This window comes from Squalius cephalus (assembly GCF_949319135.1).
Source record: "Squalius cephalus genome assembly, chromosome: 6".
Taxonomy (NCBI): Eukaryota; Metazoa; Chordata; class Actinopteri; order Cypriniformes; family Leuciscidae; genus Squalius; species Squalius cephalus.
In genome coordinates, this window is record NC_137127.1 from 48,873,762 (window position 1) to 48,893,271 (window position 19,510).

The 19,510-nt window shown below is 41.1% G+C and overlaps 1 protein-coding gene across 2 annotated transcripts in view; it reads right to left on the reverse strand.

Annotated features, from left to right (window-relative positions):
* Window positions 1–12,589: 12,589 nt before the first annotated feature.
* The window catches only part of tspan4a (tetraspanin 4a), a 60,230-nt gene continuing 53,309 nt past the window's right edge, over window positions 12,590–19,510 (reverse strand). For both annotated transcript variants that reach the window (XM_079875134.1, XM_079875133.1), the window contains 4 exons: window positions 17,289–17,390; window positions 17,071–17,202; window positions 13,121–13,204; window positions 12,590–13,043 (listed from right to left, as the gene is read on the reverse strand). In XM_079875134.1, the coding sequence (XP_079731260.1) occupies window positions 12,975–13,043; window positions 13,121–13,204; window positions 17,071–17,202; window positions 17,289–17,390 (387 nt within the window). In that variant the 3' untranslated portion in view covers window positions 12,590–12,974. The remainder of the gene's footprint in view (window positions 13,044–13,120; window positions 13,205–17,070; window positions 17,203–17,288; window positions 17,391–19,510) is intronic.

Consider the following 19,510-nt stretch of genomic DNA (forward strand, 5'->3'; position numbering starts at 1 on the left):
AGATGTCATCGCTCTGCTGCAGAATTTCAACGGCATCAACATCTATTCCATGTGATAATATTAGATCTAGAGTATGATTACGACAATGAGTAGGTCCTCCTGACACGTGTTGTCTAACTCCAATAGAGTTCAGAATGTCTTTAAATGCCAATCCCAATGCATCTTTTTCATTATCTATGTGTATATTAAAATCACCAACAATTAGTACTTTATCTGCAGTCAATATTAATTCTGATAGAAAATCCACAAATTCTTTGATAAAGTCTGTATGGTGCCCTGGTGGCCTGTATACCGTAGCCAGCACAAATCTCAAACATGATTTATCATTTATACTATATATTTTTACATTAAGTACAAACACCTCAAAAGAATTATATTTAAAACTTGATTTCTTAGTGGTTTTGAAAATATTACTAAAAATTACAGCAACACCTCCCCCTTTGCGTTTCAGACGAGGCTCATGTTTATAACAGTAATCTTGCGGGGTGGACTCATTTAAAGTAATGTAATCGTTTGGTTTTAGCCAGGTTTCTGTCAAATACAGCACATCTAGATTATAGTCTGTAATCATTAACAATAAGTGCTTTTGGAGTAAGGGATCGAATATTCAGCATAAAGCCCTGCATTTCAGCCCAAGGCCGACGGGCCCCGACTTTTTTTACGTCCATAGGGCCGGGCTTCGGGCCAATTTTCACGTCATAGTTCACATACGGGCCGGGCCTTGGGCCTTTTTTGGGTTATCCTTCTTTTTATATTTTTAGACATTAATTAAAAAAATATAAGTTGATGTCGACGATAGAAAAACAAACATAGAAAGACATTTAATAACCTCATAACTTTCATAATCTTATAATTACACTGACATATGATTGACATGAGTCTCACACACGCACACACACACACACACAGAAGGTTTCCCGTCAGCGCAACCAACGATTCACCTCATGTGCAAATAATGGAGAATATTAAGAGAAAAATCGCAGAGTGATAGAAGAGAGGACTGGGTTAAAATCTTCCACTGTGGATGCTATTCTTTTTCTCCACGATGCTCTGTAAGAGACTGTTCTAACTTTTCGTTTGATTGGATTTTATTTTTGTTTAACTGTTGGAAACTACTGATGTTTTTCGTTTGATTAGACTTTATTTTCGTTTAACTGTTGGAAACTACTGGAAAAAAGAACGGCCATGTTCTGTGGTGCATTTTTGAGGTAAGATAACCTGCAAGTTTGTTTTTGATTTATTTAATTTAATTTGTTTAGATTGGCTATTGCTCATTTCGTTTGCGAGCAGCTTGAGCCTGCCTCAGTATTTCAAAAAAAAAAATTACTCACTGTGGTTTAATAAAAAAAAACATTAAAATAACTGTCTGTGTGATATGCTTGAAGTGTTTTATATCTATGGATTTTATTGTAGCCAAGTAAAGTATTAGCGTTGATTTGAGAGGCTAAATTGATCAAACATGTTTTACTCACTGTCGGCTCGGCTTGCTTGGTCGTCTTTTTTTTTTTTTTTTTTTAAATGCTCCAAACATTTGTCTAAATTAACTTAATACAGAAATGAAAAGAAAAGAAACATAACTAAAAAAACGGACATATTTTAATGGCTGCAAATAGGGCAGGCTGCCGCTGTGAAAAAAAAGAAAAGAAAAACGGCCTCGGGTCGGACTCGGGCTGATAATTCTGATGAGCTGTCGGACACGGGTCGGGCCAGGGCCGGGCTCGGGCCTAGATTTGAGGCCCGTGCAGGGCTCTAATTTTCAGCAACCCAAGCTTTAGCATTTGCTCATCTGTATTATATCGTTTTTTTATTTGTTGAACATCAATTACATTTTTAACCTTAGATGAGTTTGGATGTTTTTTGGATTTCCAAATTCGGGGAACAGACACAGTCTCTATATGATGATAGCTAGGTGAAAGAGGCTCTATGTGATGGGATTTATCTGACCTGGGTGACGTGAGGCCGCTAGCAGACGGTCGGTTAAGCCAGTCTGTCTGCTTCCTGACCTGAGCCCCAGACTGTCATGTTTGAGCTCTAAGACTATGTGCCATATTACTAGAGAGAAGAGCAGCACCATCCCAGGAGGGATGAATACCATCTCTTTTCAACAGGTCAGGTCTGCCCCAAAAACTTTTCCAATTGTCTATGAATTCTATATTATTAAGCGGACACCACTTAGACAGCCAACCGTTAAGAGAACACAATCTACTAACTATCTCATCACTCCTGCGAACAGGAAGGGGGCCAGAGCAAATTACAGTCCTTGACATCGTACTTGTGAGTTCACACACTTCTTTAACATTAATTTTGGTGATCTCCGACTGGCGGAGTCAAACATCATTAGTGCCGACGTGAATAATAATCTTAGAGAATTTACGATTAGCATTAGCCAGCACTTTTAAATTTGCTTTGATGTCAGGCGCTCTGGCTCCCGGTAAACATGTGACTATGGTAGCTGGTGTCTCTATTTTCATATTCTGTGTAATAGAATCGCCAATAACTAGGGCATAATCAACAGAACTCTCAGTGGGTGTTTCACTGAGCGGGGCAAATCGATTTGTTATGGTAATCGGAACGGAAGAGTGTTTTTTTGATCCACGACTAGAGCGATCCCTCACTGTCACCCATTTGCCCGGCTGCTCAGGCACTAATTCAGCTGGAACCGACTCATGTAAAGAGTTCACTATGCTAGGTGCATCCAAAGCATCTGAAGCTCTAGCACTCTTACTATCCTCAATTAAAGTTTGGATGCGTGTCTCTAATTCTGAAATCTTCTCCGTCAGCCTAACTATCTCCTTGCATTTATCACATATAAATCCTATATTGCCGACAGAGAAGGCTATGCTTAACATGTGACATGAAGTGCAGGTGACAATAACAGGACAAGACATTACTCACCGTGTTTGTTGACTGATTTTTACTCACCTGGGCTTTTTATGAACTCAAAGGCGCGGGTGCGCAAAAAAAAAAAAAAAAAAATAGCTGAGCGCACGGGTGACGCGTTAACAGGCTAGCGAATTACTAGCGTGTTGTGCTAGTAGTGACGGAAGCTAGCGATGTCAGGTTAATCTGAGATGTTGGGTAAGCTGTATTTAGTAGTAGTATAGAAATTGTAGTAAATGATGGTTCAAAACAAGGAAATACGAGGCTAAGACGGAGCTTACAGCACCGAAGCAAACACACTCACAGCAGGCAGCGAGGCAGACAGGAGCAATCAATCAGCGATCCAGGAGCATGCATATGTGGTGTATGTATATTATATTATTAGGCTATATGGTGTCTCATACAGCAGTGTTTTTAACCCTTTATATAATAGAGACATGCAAAATGTCCAGTTTGGTGGATTGAAACCACTGATCTACTACAGTAAACAGAGTTTTATGTTTCTCTAGTCAAAACTCCAACTGTCCTCATTCTGTTGATCCAAACATGACTATCTCAGCTGAGTTCTTCACCACTATAACTGGTTCAGTAAATAGTAAATATACTAATATGATAATGGTATAGAATACTGTAAATTCCAGGTGTTCATTTCCTTTGACTATAATGATAGCGTTCTGTGTTCAGCATCATGAAATCGTATGATATGCAGCTTCAAGACCTTTAGCATGTTGTCAAATCTGAACACCAAACACGTACCAAAGACTCTTGAATTTGATGAAACTCCAGATATTAGTGTTGAATATTCTCTGAATCTGGTGAAACTCCGGATATTAGTGTTGGATATTCTCTGAATCTGATGAAACTCCGGATATTAGTGTTGGATATTCTCTGAATCTGATGAAACTCCGGATATTAGTGTTGAATGTTCTCTGAATCTGATGAAACTCCGGATATTAGTGTTGAATGTTCTCTGAATATGATGAAACTCCGGATATTAGTGTTGGATATTCTCTGAATCTGATGAAACTCCGGATATTAGTGTTGGATGTTCTCTGAATCTGATGAAACTCCGGATATTAGTGTTGGATATTCTCTGAATCTGATGAAACTCCGGATATTAGTGTTGAATATTCTCTGAATCTGATGAAACTCCGGATATTAGTGTTGGATATTCTCTGAATCTGATGAAACTCCGGATATTAGTGTTGGATATTCTCTGAATCTGATGAAACTCCGGATATTAGTGTTGGATATTCTCTGAATCTGATGAAACTCCGGATATTAGTGTTGGATATTCTCTGAATCTGATGAAACTCCGGATATTAGTGTTGGATATTCTCTGAATCTGATGAAACTCCGGATATTAGTGTTGAATATTCTCTGAATCTGATGAAACTCCGGATATTAGTGTTGGATATTCTCTGAATCTGATGAAACTCCGGATATTAGTGTTGGATATTCTCTGAATCTGATGAAACTCCGGATATTAGTGTTGAATATTCTCTGAATCTGATGAAACTCCGGATATTAGTGTTGAATATTCTCTGAATCTGATGAAACTCCGGATATTAGTGTTGGATATTCTCTGAATCTGATGAAACTCCGGATATTAGTGTTGGATATTCTCTGAATCTGATGAAACTCCGGATATTAGTGTTGAATATTCTCTGAATCTGATGAAACTCCGGATATTAGTGTTGGATATTCTCTGAATCTGGTGAAACTCCGGATATTAGTGTTGGATATTCTCTGAATCTGATGAAACTCCGGATATTAGTGTTGGATATTCTCTGAATCTGATGAAACTCCGGATATTAGTGTTGGATGTTCTCTGAATCTGATGAAACTTTGGATATTAGTGTTGGATATTCTCTGAATCTGATGAAACTTTGGATATTAGTGTTGGATGTTCTCTGAATCTGATGAAACTTTGGATATTAGTGTTGGATGTTCTCTGAATCTGATGAAACTTTGGATATTAGTGTTGGATGTTCTCTGAATCTGATGAAACTTTGGATATTAGTGTTGAATATTCTCTGAATCTGATGAAACTCCGGATATTAGTGTTGGATGTTCTCTGAATCTGATGAAACTCCGGATATTAGTGTTGGATGTTCTCTGAATCTGATGAAACTCCGGATATTAGTGTTGGATGTTCTCTGAATCTGATGAAACTCCGGATATTAGTGTTGGATATTCTCTGAATCTGATGAAACTCCGGATATTAGTGTTGGATGTTCTCTGAATCTGATGAAACTCCGGATATTAGTGTTGGATATTCTCTGAATCTGATGAAACTCCGGATATTAGTGTTGGATATTCTCTGAATCTGATGAAACTCCGGATATTAGTGTTGGATATTCTCTGAATCTGATGAAACTCCGGATATTAGTGTTGGATGTTCTCTGAATCTGATGAAACTTTGGATATTAGTGTTGGATGTTCTCTGAATCTGATGAAACTCCGGATATTAGTGTTGGATGTTCTCTGAATCTGATGAAACTCCGGATATTAGTGTTGGATATTCTCTGAATCTGATGACACTCCGGATATTAGTGTTGGATATTCTCTTGAATCTGATGAAACTCCGGATAGTGTTGGATATTCTCTGAATCTGATGAAACTTTGGATATTAGTGTTGAATATTCTCTGAATCTGATGAAACTCCGGATATTAGTGTTGGATATTCTCTGAATCTGATGAAACTCCGGATATTAGTGTTGGATATTCTCTTGAATCTGATGAAACTCCGGATATTAGTGTTGGATATTCTCTGAATCTGATAAAACTCCGGATATTAGTGTTGAATATTCTCTTGAATCTGATGAAACTCCGGATAGTGTTGGATATTCTCTGAATCTGATGAAACTCCGGATATTAGTGTTGAAACTCCGGATATTAGTGTTGAATATTCTCTGAATCTGATGAAACTCCGGATATTAGTGTTGGATATTCTCTGAATCTGGTGAATCTCCGGATATTAGTGTTGGATATTCTCTGAATCTGATGAAACTTTGGATATTAGTGTTGGATGTTCTCTGAATCTGATGAAACTTTGGATATTAGTGTTGGATATTCTCTGAATCTGATGAAACTCCGGATATTAGTGTTGGATGTTCTCTGAATCTGATGAAACTTTGGATATTAGTGTTGGATGTTCTCTGAATCTGATGAAACTCCGGATATTAGTGTTGGATGTTCTCTGAATCTGATGAAACTTTGGATATTAGTGTTGGATATTCTCTTGAATCTGATGAAACTCCGGATATTAGTGTTGGATATTCTCTGAATCTGATAAAACTCCGGATATTAGTGTTGGATATTCTCTTGAATCTGATGAAACTCCGGATATTAGTGTTGAATATTCTCTGAATCTGATGAAACTCCGGATATTAGTGTTGGATATTCTCTTGAATCTGATGAAACTCCGGATATTAGTGTTGGATATTCTCTGAATCTGATAAAACTCCGGATAGTGTTGGATATTCTCTGAATCTGATGAAACTCCGGATATTAGTGTTGAAACTCCGGATATTAGTGTTGAATATTCTCTGAATTTGGTGAAACTCCGGATATTAGTGTTGACTATTCTCTGAATCTGATGAAACTCCGGATATTAGTGTTGAATATTCTCTGAATCTGATGAAACTCCGGATATTAGTGTTGAATATTCTCTGAATCTGATGAAACTCCGGATATTAGTGTTGGATATTCTCTGAATCTGATGAAACTCCGGATATTAGTGTTGGATATTCTCTTGAATCTGATGAAACTCCGGATATTAGTGTTGAATATTCTCTGAATCTGATGAAACTCCGGATATTAGTGTTGGATATTCTCTTGAATCTGATGAAACTCCGGATAGTGTTGGATATTCTCTGAATCTGATGAAACTCCGGATATTAGTGTTGAAACTCCGGATATTAGTGTTGAATATTCTCTGAATTTGGTGAAACTCCGGATATTAGTGTTGAATATTCTCTGAATCTGATGAAACTCCGGATATTAGTTTTGAATATTCTCTGAATCTGATGAAACTCCGGATATTAGTGTTGAATATTCTCTGAATCTGATGAAACTCCGGATATTAGTGTTGGATATTCTCTGAATCTGATGAAACTCCGGATATTAGTGTTGAATATTCTCTGAATCTGATGAAACTCCGGATATTAGTGTTGGATATTCTCTGAATCTGATGAAACTCCGGATATTAGTGTTGGATATTCTCTGAATCTGATGAAACTCCGGATATTAGTGTTGAATATTCTCTGAATTTGGTGAAACTCCGGATATTAGTGTTGGATATTCTCTGAATCTGATGAAACTCCGGATATTAGTGTTGAATATTCTCTGAATTTGGTGAAACTCCGGATATTAGTGTTGGATATTCTCTGAATCTGATGAAACTCCGGATATTAGTGTTGAATATTCTCTGAATCTGATGAAACTCCGGATATTAGTGTTGGATATTCTCTGAATCTGATGAAACTCCGGATATTAGTGTTGGATATTCTCTGAATCTGATGAAACTCCGGATATTAGTGTTGAATATTCTCTGAATCTGGTGAAACTCCGGATATTAGTGTTGAATATTCTCTGAATCTGATGAAACTCCGGATATTAGTGTTGAATATTCTCTGAATCTGATGAAACTCCGGATATTAGTGTTGAATATTCTCTGAATCTGGTGAAACTCCGGATATTAGTGTTGGATATTCTCTGAATCTGATGAAACTCCGGATATTAGTGTTGAATATTCTCTGAATCTGGTGAAACTCCGGATATTAGTGTTGGATATTCTCTGAATCTGATGAAACTCCGGATATTAGTGTTGAATATTCTCTGAATCTGATGAAACTCCGGATATTAGTGTTGGATATTCTCTGAATCTGATGAAACTCCGGATATTAGTGTTGGATATTCTCTGAATCTGATGAAACTCCGGATATTAGTGTTGGATATTCTCTGAATCTGATGAAACTCCGGATATTAGTGTTGAATATTCTCTGAATCTGATGAAACTCCGGATATTAGTGTTGGATATTCTCTGAATCTGATGAAACTCCGGATATTAGTGTTGAATATTCTCTGAATCTGATGAAACTCCGGATATTAGTGTTGAATATTCTCTGAATCTGATGAAACTCCGGATATTAGTGTTGGATATTCTCTGAATCTGATGAAACTCCGGATATTAATGTTGAATATTCTCTGAATCTGATGAAACTCCGGATATTAATGTTGAATATTCTCTGAATCTGATGAAACTCCGGATATTAGTGTTGGATATTCTCTGAATCTGATGAAACTCCGGATATTAGTGTTGAATATTCTCTGAGTCTGATGAAACTCCGGATATTAGTGTTGGATATTCTCTGAGTCTGATGAAACTCCGGATATTAATGTTGAATATTCTCTGAATCTGATGAAACTCCGGATATTAATGTTGAATATTCTCTGAATCTGATGAAACTCCGGATATTAGTGTTGGATATTCTCTGAATCTGATGAAACTCCGGATATTAGTGTTGAATATTCTCTGAATCTGATGAAACTCCGGATATTAGTGTTGGATATTCTCTGAATCTGATGAAACTCCGGATATTAGTGTTGGATGTTCTCTGAATCTGGTGAAACTCCGGATATTAGTGTTGGATGTTCTCTGAATCTGATGAAACTCCGGATATTAGTGTTGGATATTCTCTGAATCTGATGAAACTCCGGATATTAGTGTTGAATATTGTCTGAATCTGATGAAACTCCGGATATTAGTGTTGGATATTCTCTGAATCTGATGAAACTCCGGATATTAGTGTTGGATATTCTCTGAATCTGGTGAAACTCCGGATATTAGTGTTGGATGTTCTCTGAATCTGATGAAACTCCGGATATTAGTGTTGGATATTCTCTGAATCTGATGAAACTCCGGATATTAGTGTTGAATATTCTCTTGAATCTGATGAAACTCCGGATATTAGTGTTGGATATTCTCTGAATCTGATGAAACTCCGGATATTAGTGTTGGATATTCTCTGAATCTGATGAAACTCCGGATATTAGTGTTGAATATTCTCTGAATCTGATGAAACTCCGGATATTAGTGTTGAATATTCTCTGAATCTGATGAAACTCCGGATATTAGTGTTGAATATTCTCTGAATCTGATGAAACTCCGGATATTAGTGTTGGATATTCTCTGAATCTGATGAAACTCCGGATATTAGTGTTGAATATTCTCTTGAATCTGATGAAACTCCGGATATTAGTGTTGAATATTCTCTGAATCTGATGAAACTCCGGATATTAGTGTTGGATATTCTCTGAATCTGATGAAACTCCGGATATTAGTGTTGAATATTCTCTTGAATCTGATGAAACTCCGGATATTAGTGTTGAATATTCTCTGAATCTGATGAAACTCCGGATATTAGTGTTGAATATTCTCTGAATCTGATGAAACTCCGGATATTAGTGTTGGATATTCTCTGAATCTGATGAAACTCCGGATATTAGTGTTGAATATTCTCTGAATCTGATGAAACTCCGGATATTAGTGTTGGATATTCTCTGAATCTGATGAAACTCCGGATATTAGTGTTGAATATTCTCTGAATCTGATGAAACTCCGGATATTAGTGTTGGATATTCTCTGAATCTGATGAAACTCCGGATATTAGTGTTGAATATTCTCTTGAATCTGGTGAAACTCCAGATATTAGTGTATATATATATTCTCTGTTGAATATGATTAGTGTTTGGGTGATTTGAGGTTTGTTTTCTCAGTCCATCTGATGACGGTTTTACAGAATCAGGATTGATGTGATTAAAGCAGATGTTTGATTATTCCAGTGACTCTCTTGATTCATCTTTCAATATTGCAACACAAAGGGAGGTTTTCATTTTCAGGTGTTTCGTATTGATGATAATGACTACATAAAGCACTTATAGGTCTATTTCTCTGAATATCATGACACTGAGTGTCTTTTACACTTGGTCACTTTTTCCCCATGAGATTGTGGCCACTTGTTCATTTTCACAGCAAATAACTTGAAACAATGTTATTAAAAGTATCATAATCAACCTAATTCCACTCATACATGCTTACAAAGTCGCTGATCTGGCTTCGTACAATATTCATTATTCTGGAAAGACAGAGACCAAGGTGTTTTATTGCAGAGGAAGAGAAATCAGGATGAATTATTGATCAGCTTGAATGAAGCTGTAATGGAAGAAAGAGACATTTGGTGTATATTGTATGAAATCAGCATGAAAGCGCCTGTGGAGACACACTTACCATATATTCAGTCATATACTGTGTGTGTGTGTGTGTGTGTGTGTGTGTGTGTGTGTGTGTGTGTGTGTGTGTGTATGCATGTACACTGCCGTTCAAAAGTTTGGGATCGGTAAGATTTTTAATGTTTTTAAAATAAGTCTTTTCTGTTCAGCCAAGGCTGCATTTATTAAAAAAAAAAAAAAAAAAAAAAGAAAGTTTCTTGATCATCAAATCATCATATTAGAGTGATTTCTGAAGGATCATGTGACACTGAAGACTGGAGTAATGATGCTGAACATTCAGCTTTGATCACAGGAATAAATTACACTTTACTATATATTCACATAGAAACAGATGATTTACACTATAATAATATTTCGCTGTTTTACTGTTTGTTTTGTAATATACAAATAAAGCATAAGAGACTTCTTTTAAAAACATTTGAAAACGTACAGATCCCAAACTTTTGAATGGCAGTGTATAAATAAAAAGATAACAGTAGCAGTTATTGGGCTTGGGTTTATGAATATGAATATCATGACACCCTAACGCTGTGTTTGCTGAGCCACAGTTCTGCCAGAAGAAAGCAGCCGTGATGAGATATAAAATAACTGTTAAATCATAATGCTAATGCTATAAGAACTGATGTCGATGGTAAGGGTGATAATAATCGACCACATCCACATTTATCTGTCACACAGCTGTGCATGTATGGTCACATGATTATAAGTTCAGTTCCTTGATAATCACATATTTCAGTCACAGTTCAGAATAGAAAACTACCGAACTCTCTGAATCCTGAAGAGCTGATATCTGAAGCCGCTTCGTCGCACTGAAGGATCCAGCTTTGCTGACAGACAATATGCAGTAAAAATTGCAACAAACAGTTTGTGTCCTATTCTGAACATCGACATTTATTTTCTTTATTTCTTTAAGACTTCATTTTCATTCAGTCACATTCTCTTGACTGACCAGGACCTTTACACTCCTCTAATCTTTATTTCTATTACATGTTTCTGTGGTTCTTATACCCAGACCAGAACACACACCGGCATCTGCAAACACACAGCGGCCCGAAAACTTTAGGACACAATTCACTCTTAAAATGTGAGAATGTTGTTGCGGAAGATAATACATTATCGAAGCAAGTGTGATTTATTTTAAAGAGAGCGCAAGCACACAAAGTCATTGTATTATCAAAATTACATTTGAATTACGCAAAATGGCAAACGATGCACAGAGAGTCTCTTTTCACATTAGAAATCTTCAAATGAATCGAATGATGAAACTGCGTCTGAAAACTAAAAGGATTGTTTCAGTGTCTTTCTGTGATGCATCTTTACACCAGTAGGTGGCGGCCAGTCTTTTGTAGAACCGCTTTAATGTTTATAGAAAAAATAGAAACGGAAATAACCTAAAAAAGTAAACAGTGTTTCGGTTGTGTTTATTGTGTATGGTTATGTTTCATTACCCTGTGTGAACACTCATGCACTCTTCATGCGCTGCTCTTTCTGCTCTTGCTCGGTGAGATCGGCTCCGGCATGGACGCTCGAGTCTGTGCTTCAGTGCCATAAACCACCAGATTAGCTTTCGAGTTGATCATCAATGCAGACTTCGCAAAAGTGCACATCAAGGGTGCAAAGCATGAGCTCAGTTCCCAAATCTACACTGACACATGAGAGCTTGAGACTGTAAAAATGATGGGAAAATAAGTCAAGACAGTTTTGATGCCGTGATTGACAGCTCATCCTGTAACCCAGTGGATCCCAACCACTATATTAACATTCAGAATCATTAACGAATCCTTAATATATATAACGAGCCCCCCCCCCCACACACATACACACACACACACACATACTCTCTCACGCACACACTCACACAAACACACGCGCACACACTATCTCTCTCACACACACGCACACATTAGCAGACAAGCATTTAATTTACTGACAAGGATTACAAAATCAGTTGTTAAGTATTTATTAAATGCAACAACAGCAGAAATGAATAATGACATTAACAGTGATGGCCGGATTTTAAATGAACTATAGTGTTACAACATAATGTTATCTACTAACATGTATTGCGTGTTCAAATGAAGTACTGACAAAAAGTTTGATAAAAGTAACCCTCACATTTCAGCCTTTAAACAGTTTTTAAGGAAAGGGATGAGTAAACGTGATGATTTCAGGTATTTCATCTCCTCCATGAATAATTTTAGATGTCTTATTATCAGAACTGTCTAATAGACCAGTTTGATGACGTAGTGCTGCATAAATCACACACTCCTGCTGTGCGTTCTGCAGTAAATGGCGTAAACTGTGCTTCTGTTTCGCTGTTAGACTGCTGTGAGGAACTGATGTGCTTCTACACAACAACTGAATTACTGGTGTTACTTCACAGTCAACTAAAGCCTTGCTTCTGTTTTATTACAGCTTCTGTTGTGAAGACTGTCTCAGATATACAACAACGTGATCTTAATATATTGCCTTTTAAATTTATTGAGAACCCACTCTGACTAAATAAAAATTGCTGTTGTTCATTTCATTCGTATTAATATGAAATTATAGAAATATAAAATCATGACATTAGTTACTGGTTTTAACATTGCTGTTTTCTTCACAAATGGACAAATTGTCCAGTAAATATTTACAATAAAGAGCAATTTGTACTTTTTTTCTTCATTTTCTTAGTTGAATTGAATTATAAAATCATGTTGCAAATATCAGTGTGTTAGCAAAATGTTACGATCGATTGCTACAGCGATAGAGGCCGATGTGTGTGAAGACGAAGCAGAACGGCTGAGATGGTTTAGTCGTTATGCATAGAACGTGTCCACTTTCACCGCGTGGCAGAACAAGGTCATGGAGAACACGAGCCCCAGGATCTGGAAACACACACACACACACGCATGTCAATAATAATCTTTCTCATATCCTGATGACTGTGATGTGTGTTCAGTACCTGTGTTAGAGCCGTGCAGAGAGCGAAGATCCACAGCGCCACCAGATTATCCTGCAGCCATCCCTTCACACGCTCGTAACACGGCTGTCGACACACACACACACACACACACACACACACACACACACACACACACACACACACACACACACACACACACACATTACTTTACTCACATACACCGTCCATTACTCACACACACCGTCCGTTACTCACACACACCGTCCATTACTCACACACACCGTCCGTTTCTCTCTCTCACACACACACACACTCACACACACACACACACACACACACACACACACACGTTCAGCTTTACCTGCCATGACAGCTAACACAGCCAATATAAGGTTAGTCAAGCTGTTGCTGTTCTCGCCGTAACTGTATAATTCCTGCTCACACACACCGGCCGTTACTCACACACACCATCCGTTACTCACACACACCAGCCGTTACTCACACACACCGGCCGTTACTCACACACACCAGCCGTTACTCACACACACCGGCCGTTACTCACACACACCGGCCGTTACTCACACACACCGGCCGTTACTCACACACACCGGCCGTTACTCACACACACCGGCCGTTACTCACACACACCGGCCGTTACTCACACACACACACCATCCGTTACTCACACACACCATCCGTTACTCACACACACCGGCCGTTACTCACACACACCGTCCGTTACTCACACACACCGTCCGTTACTCACACACACCGTCCGTTACTCACACACACCGGCCGTTACTCACACACACCGGCCGTTACTCACACACACCGTCCGTTACTCACACACACCGTCCGTTACTCATACACACCGGCCGTTACTCACACACACCGGCCGTTACTCACACACACCGGCCGTTACTCACACACACACCGTCCTTTACTCACACACACCATCCGTTACTCACACACACCGGCCGTTACTCACACACACCGGCCGTTACTCACACACACCGGCCGTTACTCACACACACCGGCCGTTACTCACACACACCGGCCGTTACTCACACACACCGGCCGTTACTCACACACACCGTCCTTTACTCACACACACCGTCCTTTACTCACACACACCGTCCTTTACTCACACACACCGGCCATTACTCACACACACCGTCCGTTACTCACACACACACACACCATCCGTTACTCACACACACCGGCCGTTACTCACACACACCGGCCGTTACTCACACACACCGTCCGTTACTCACACACACCGTCCGTTACTCACACACACCGGCCGTTACTCACACACACCGTCCGTTACTCACACACACCGTCCGTTACTCACACACACCATCCGTTACTCACACACACCGGCCGTTACTCACACACACCATCCGTTACTCACACACACACACCATCCGTTACTCACACACACCGGCCGTTACTCACACACACCGGCCGTTACTCACACACACCGGCCGTTACTCACACACACCGGCCGTTACTCACACACACCGTCCGTTACTCACACACACCGTCCGTTACTCACACACACCGTCCGTTACTCACACACACCGTCCGTTACTCACACACACCGGCCGTTACTCACACACACACCGGCTGTTACTCACACACACCGTCCGTTACTCACACACACCAGCCGTTACTCACACACACCGTCCGTTACTCACACACACCGGCTGTTACTCACACACACCGTCCGTTACTCACACACACCAGCCGTTACTCACACACACACCGGCCGTTACTCACACACACTGTCCGTTACTCACACACACCGGCTGTTACTCACACACACACACCGGCTGTTACTCACACACACCGTCCGTTACTCACACACACCAGCCGTTACTCACACACACCGTCCGTTACTCACACACACCGTCCGTTACTCACACACACCGTCCGTTACTCACACACACCGGCCGTTACTCACACACACACCGGCTGTTACTCACACACACCGTCCGTTACTCACACACACCAGCCGTTACTCACACACACCGTCCGTTACTCACACACACCGGCCGTTACTCACACACACCGGCCGTTACTCACACACACCGGCCGTTACTCACACACACCAGCCGTTACTCACACACACCGGCCGTTACTCACACACACACCGGCTGTTACTCACACACACCGTCCGTTACTCACACACACCAGCTGTTACTCACACACACCGGCCGTTACTCACACACACCGGCCGTTACTCACACACACCCTCACACACACCGTCCGTTACTCACACACACCGTCCGTTACTCACACACACCATCCGTTACTCACACACACCGGCCGTTACTCACACACTCCGTCCGTTACTCACACACACACCGGCCGTTACTCACACACCGGCCGTTACTCACACACACACCGGCTGTTACTCACACACACCGTCCGTTACTCACACACACCAGCCGTTACTCACACACACCGGCTGTTACTCACACACACCGGCCGTTACTCACACACACCGGCCGTTACTCACACACACCCTCACACACACCGTCCGTTACTCACACACACCGGCTGTTACTCACACACACCGGCCGTTACTCACACACACCGTCCGTTACTCACACACACCCTCACACACACCGTCCGTTACTCACACACACCGGCTGTTACTCACACACACCGGCCGTTACTCACACACACCGTCCGTTACTCACACACACCGTCCGTTACTCACACACACCCTCACACACACCGGTCGTTACTCACACACACCGTCCGTTACTCACACACACCATCCGTTACTCACACACACCGGCTGTTACTCACACACACCGGTCGTTACTCACACACACCATCCGTTACTCACACACACCGTCCGTTACTCACACACACCATCCGTTACTCACACACACCGTCCGTTACTCACACACACCGGCCGTTACTCACACACACCATCCGTTACTCACACACACCGGCCGTTACTCACACACACCGGCCGTTACTCACACACACCGTCCGTTACTCACACACACCGTCCGTTACTCACACACACCGGCCGTTACTCACACACACCGGCCGTTACTCACACACACCGGCCGTTACTCACACACACCGGCCGTTACTCACACACACCGTCCGTTACTCACACACACCGGCCGTTACTCACACACACCGTCCGTTACTCACACACACCGTCCGTTACTCACACACACCGTCCGTTACTCACACACACCGTCCGTTACTCACACACACCGTCCGTTACTCACACACACCGTCCGTTACTCACACACACCGTCCGTTACTCACACACACCGTCCGTTACTCACTCACACCGTCCGTTACTCACACACACCGTCCGTTACTCACACACACCGTCCGTTACTCACACACCATCGGCCGTTACTCACACACACCGGCCGTTACTCACACACACCGTCCGTTACTCACACACACCGGCCGTTACTCACACACACCGTCCGTTACTCACACACACCGGCCGTTACTCACACACACCGTCCGTTACTCACACACACCGTCCGTTACTCACACACACCGTCCGTTACTCACACACACCGGCCGTTACTCACACACACCGTCCGTTACTCACACACACCGTCCGTTACTCACACACACCGTCCGTTACTCACACACACCGTCCGTTACTCACACACACCGTCCGTTACTCACACACACCGTCCGTTACTCACACACACCGGCCGTTACTCACACACACCGGCCGTTACTCACACACACCGGCCGTTACTCACACACACCGTCCGTTACTCACACACACCATCCGTTACTCACACACACCGGCCGTTACTCACACACACCGTCCGTTACTCACACACACCATCCGTTACTCACACACACCGGCTGTTACTCACACACACCGGCCGTTACTCACACACACCGTCCGTTACTCACACACACCAGCTGTTACTCACACACACCGGCCGTTACACTGATCATGGGAAGTGTGTGGTGTTTCTTACAGCCGTCCACCAGGTGCCGGGGTTCTCCAGGCCGCAGTTATCGCTGTACTCCAGACAGCAGGAGTCCGGCACACGCGTGGCGTTGTACACGTGAAACCAGTCCGTGTGATTGGTCACTCCACAGCAGCGAAACTACAACACAGAGGCACTATCATCACACCATAACCATATCTGGCAATGCTCTGAGAAATAGTAGTGCAGAGATGAAGGGAACGCACGTCGGTTTGGACGATGCTCCAGGCGTTGGTCAGACCGATGTTGCCTTCAGTCCCGAACAGCTGGAGCCCCTTTCTCAGGTCTCTCTGCGCATACAGATCAATCTACAACACACAGTCAAGAACAGCTTACTGATGTGACCATTCATTCTCATAAGAATGATTATTATCTCCCACAATAATAAACTATTATTTGAATATTAAATGTATATCTGTAAAACCACATTCTTCAATCTTAAAAATATATCTAAAATGCGACATGATTTCAATGACAAACGCGTAACTGTTAGTTCAAGATATTAATAATATATTGTATTATTAAGATTTTTTATTTGTTTTTACTGGAGAACAAGGCAAAAATTCTGATTAAGATTAGTTTTTTTGTTTTTTGTCGTTAACCCGCCTGTATAAACACTCTCTTCACATGTGAAATGAGTGTGTTGCACAGATCCTGCACAGATTAGTCAGTTTTTCTAAACACACTAAAGACAATGAAATTACAGTTAATACTAGCCATGATGCTATGTGTCAGTAAATCAACATAATTAATCATTTTAAGAGAGGAATGTAACAGAATACACACATGGAGACGTCACAGGTTACACTGCCACCTGTTGCTGCGTTGTTGAACTGAAGCCGCGGTTCTGCACTGATTCTCAGAGGATCTTCAGCTCAAGATTTACCACATTAGACTCTTATTGCTTGAGCTTCTGCCATTTCAGAATAATAGTTCCTGTTCGACAGTTTTTCCTGCATATTAGCTCAACGTGACTACGTTTCTAAACAATACATATGTGTTATTGTGTTATTGAAAAATGTAAATCTCCTGGTTCATTCAACTGTCGGACATTTATTTTCAGACAGACTTTTAGTTTCAATAAATGATCTTGGACTGTGGAGGAAGTTTTGAGTTCTAAAAGATAGAATATGTTTTCATTGTACAATGAGTTCAAATAGAGAATAACTAATGAAAACTTTGATTTTTTACAATACTGATTTTTTTTAAAGCAACTTCACTTTTCTTGAACATCACACATTATTTACAAATAGATGATGACTAGAGAGAAGTGCTTTATTGATCATTGATATTGCTCCAAAAAAAAAAAAAGTTAAATGCAAATGAAGCACAAATGCATGAATTAGTATATACATACAAGCTTCATTCATCAAATGCAAGCAAATTTAATTTGAGTATAAAAACTGTTGTTGAAACAATGAAACAGTTTACATCCGAACGGAGGCATGCATGATTCACACAGAAACTCATTCTGCTGGTGTTGGAGGCACGAGGCCCATCGAGCTGAACATGAGCTGGGAAAGAGACCGAGTTGAATGAATGAACAAAGCTGTGCTTGTCTGAAGTCACTCCTGCTGGCCAAGAGTAAAGATCCTCAGCATTACTTCTGAAACTCAAACTACCGCCCCATAACTGCTGTGTGTTCTTGATGATCTCTGTCCTTGTTCAACTCACCTAACCAAACTTGAATATATTGTAAGAAAGGTGCAAATCCCCACCTTAATCTTCTCTTGATTATAGATGCTAAATCTCATCTCAACACATTTCATCAATATATGTACTTATACATATACAATATACACTTCTTATGTTACTTCATCTGAATATCAACATTGCTATGAGATTTCAGCTTCGCCTCGAACGCCACACCATGATAACCAAACTCCAGCATGTCCACGTCTCTTCATCCGCTGGATCTCTGATGTCCTCAGTGACAGACCTCAGTCCCGTCCTCTACACACCCAAACCCTCAGCACAATACTTCAGACACTCAGATGACACACTCGCCCTCCTCGCCGGCACAGAGTCAGTTTCAGCATATCACCACATCTGCCCATTTCACCCAGTGCTGGACGGACGGTCTTCTCCTCCTCAACGTCACGGAAACAAAGGAACCCATCCTGGACTCTCCACTCCTCACGGCCCTGTGGTTCAGGTACCTTGGCATTATTTCGGATAATAAATTGAGTTTTGATCATCCCATCACAGACATCCATAGGCGCTGCTAACAGAGACTGTTTGTCATATGGAAACTCAGGACTCACTCCTGCTTCTCTTGTACCGTAGTATCACTGAGCCCGTCAGCTCTCTCTCCCAATAGAAACAAGCTCCCTAAAATCACTAACCCTTCCTCAAAAAGAATTGGTCTTCCCACTCCCGACCTGTCGTCTCTCTTTGACACTATAACACCAAACCCCAGTGACCGTCT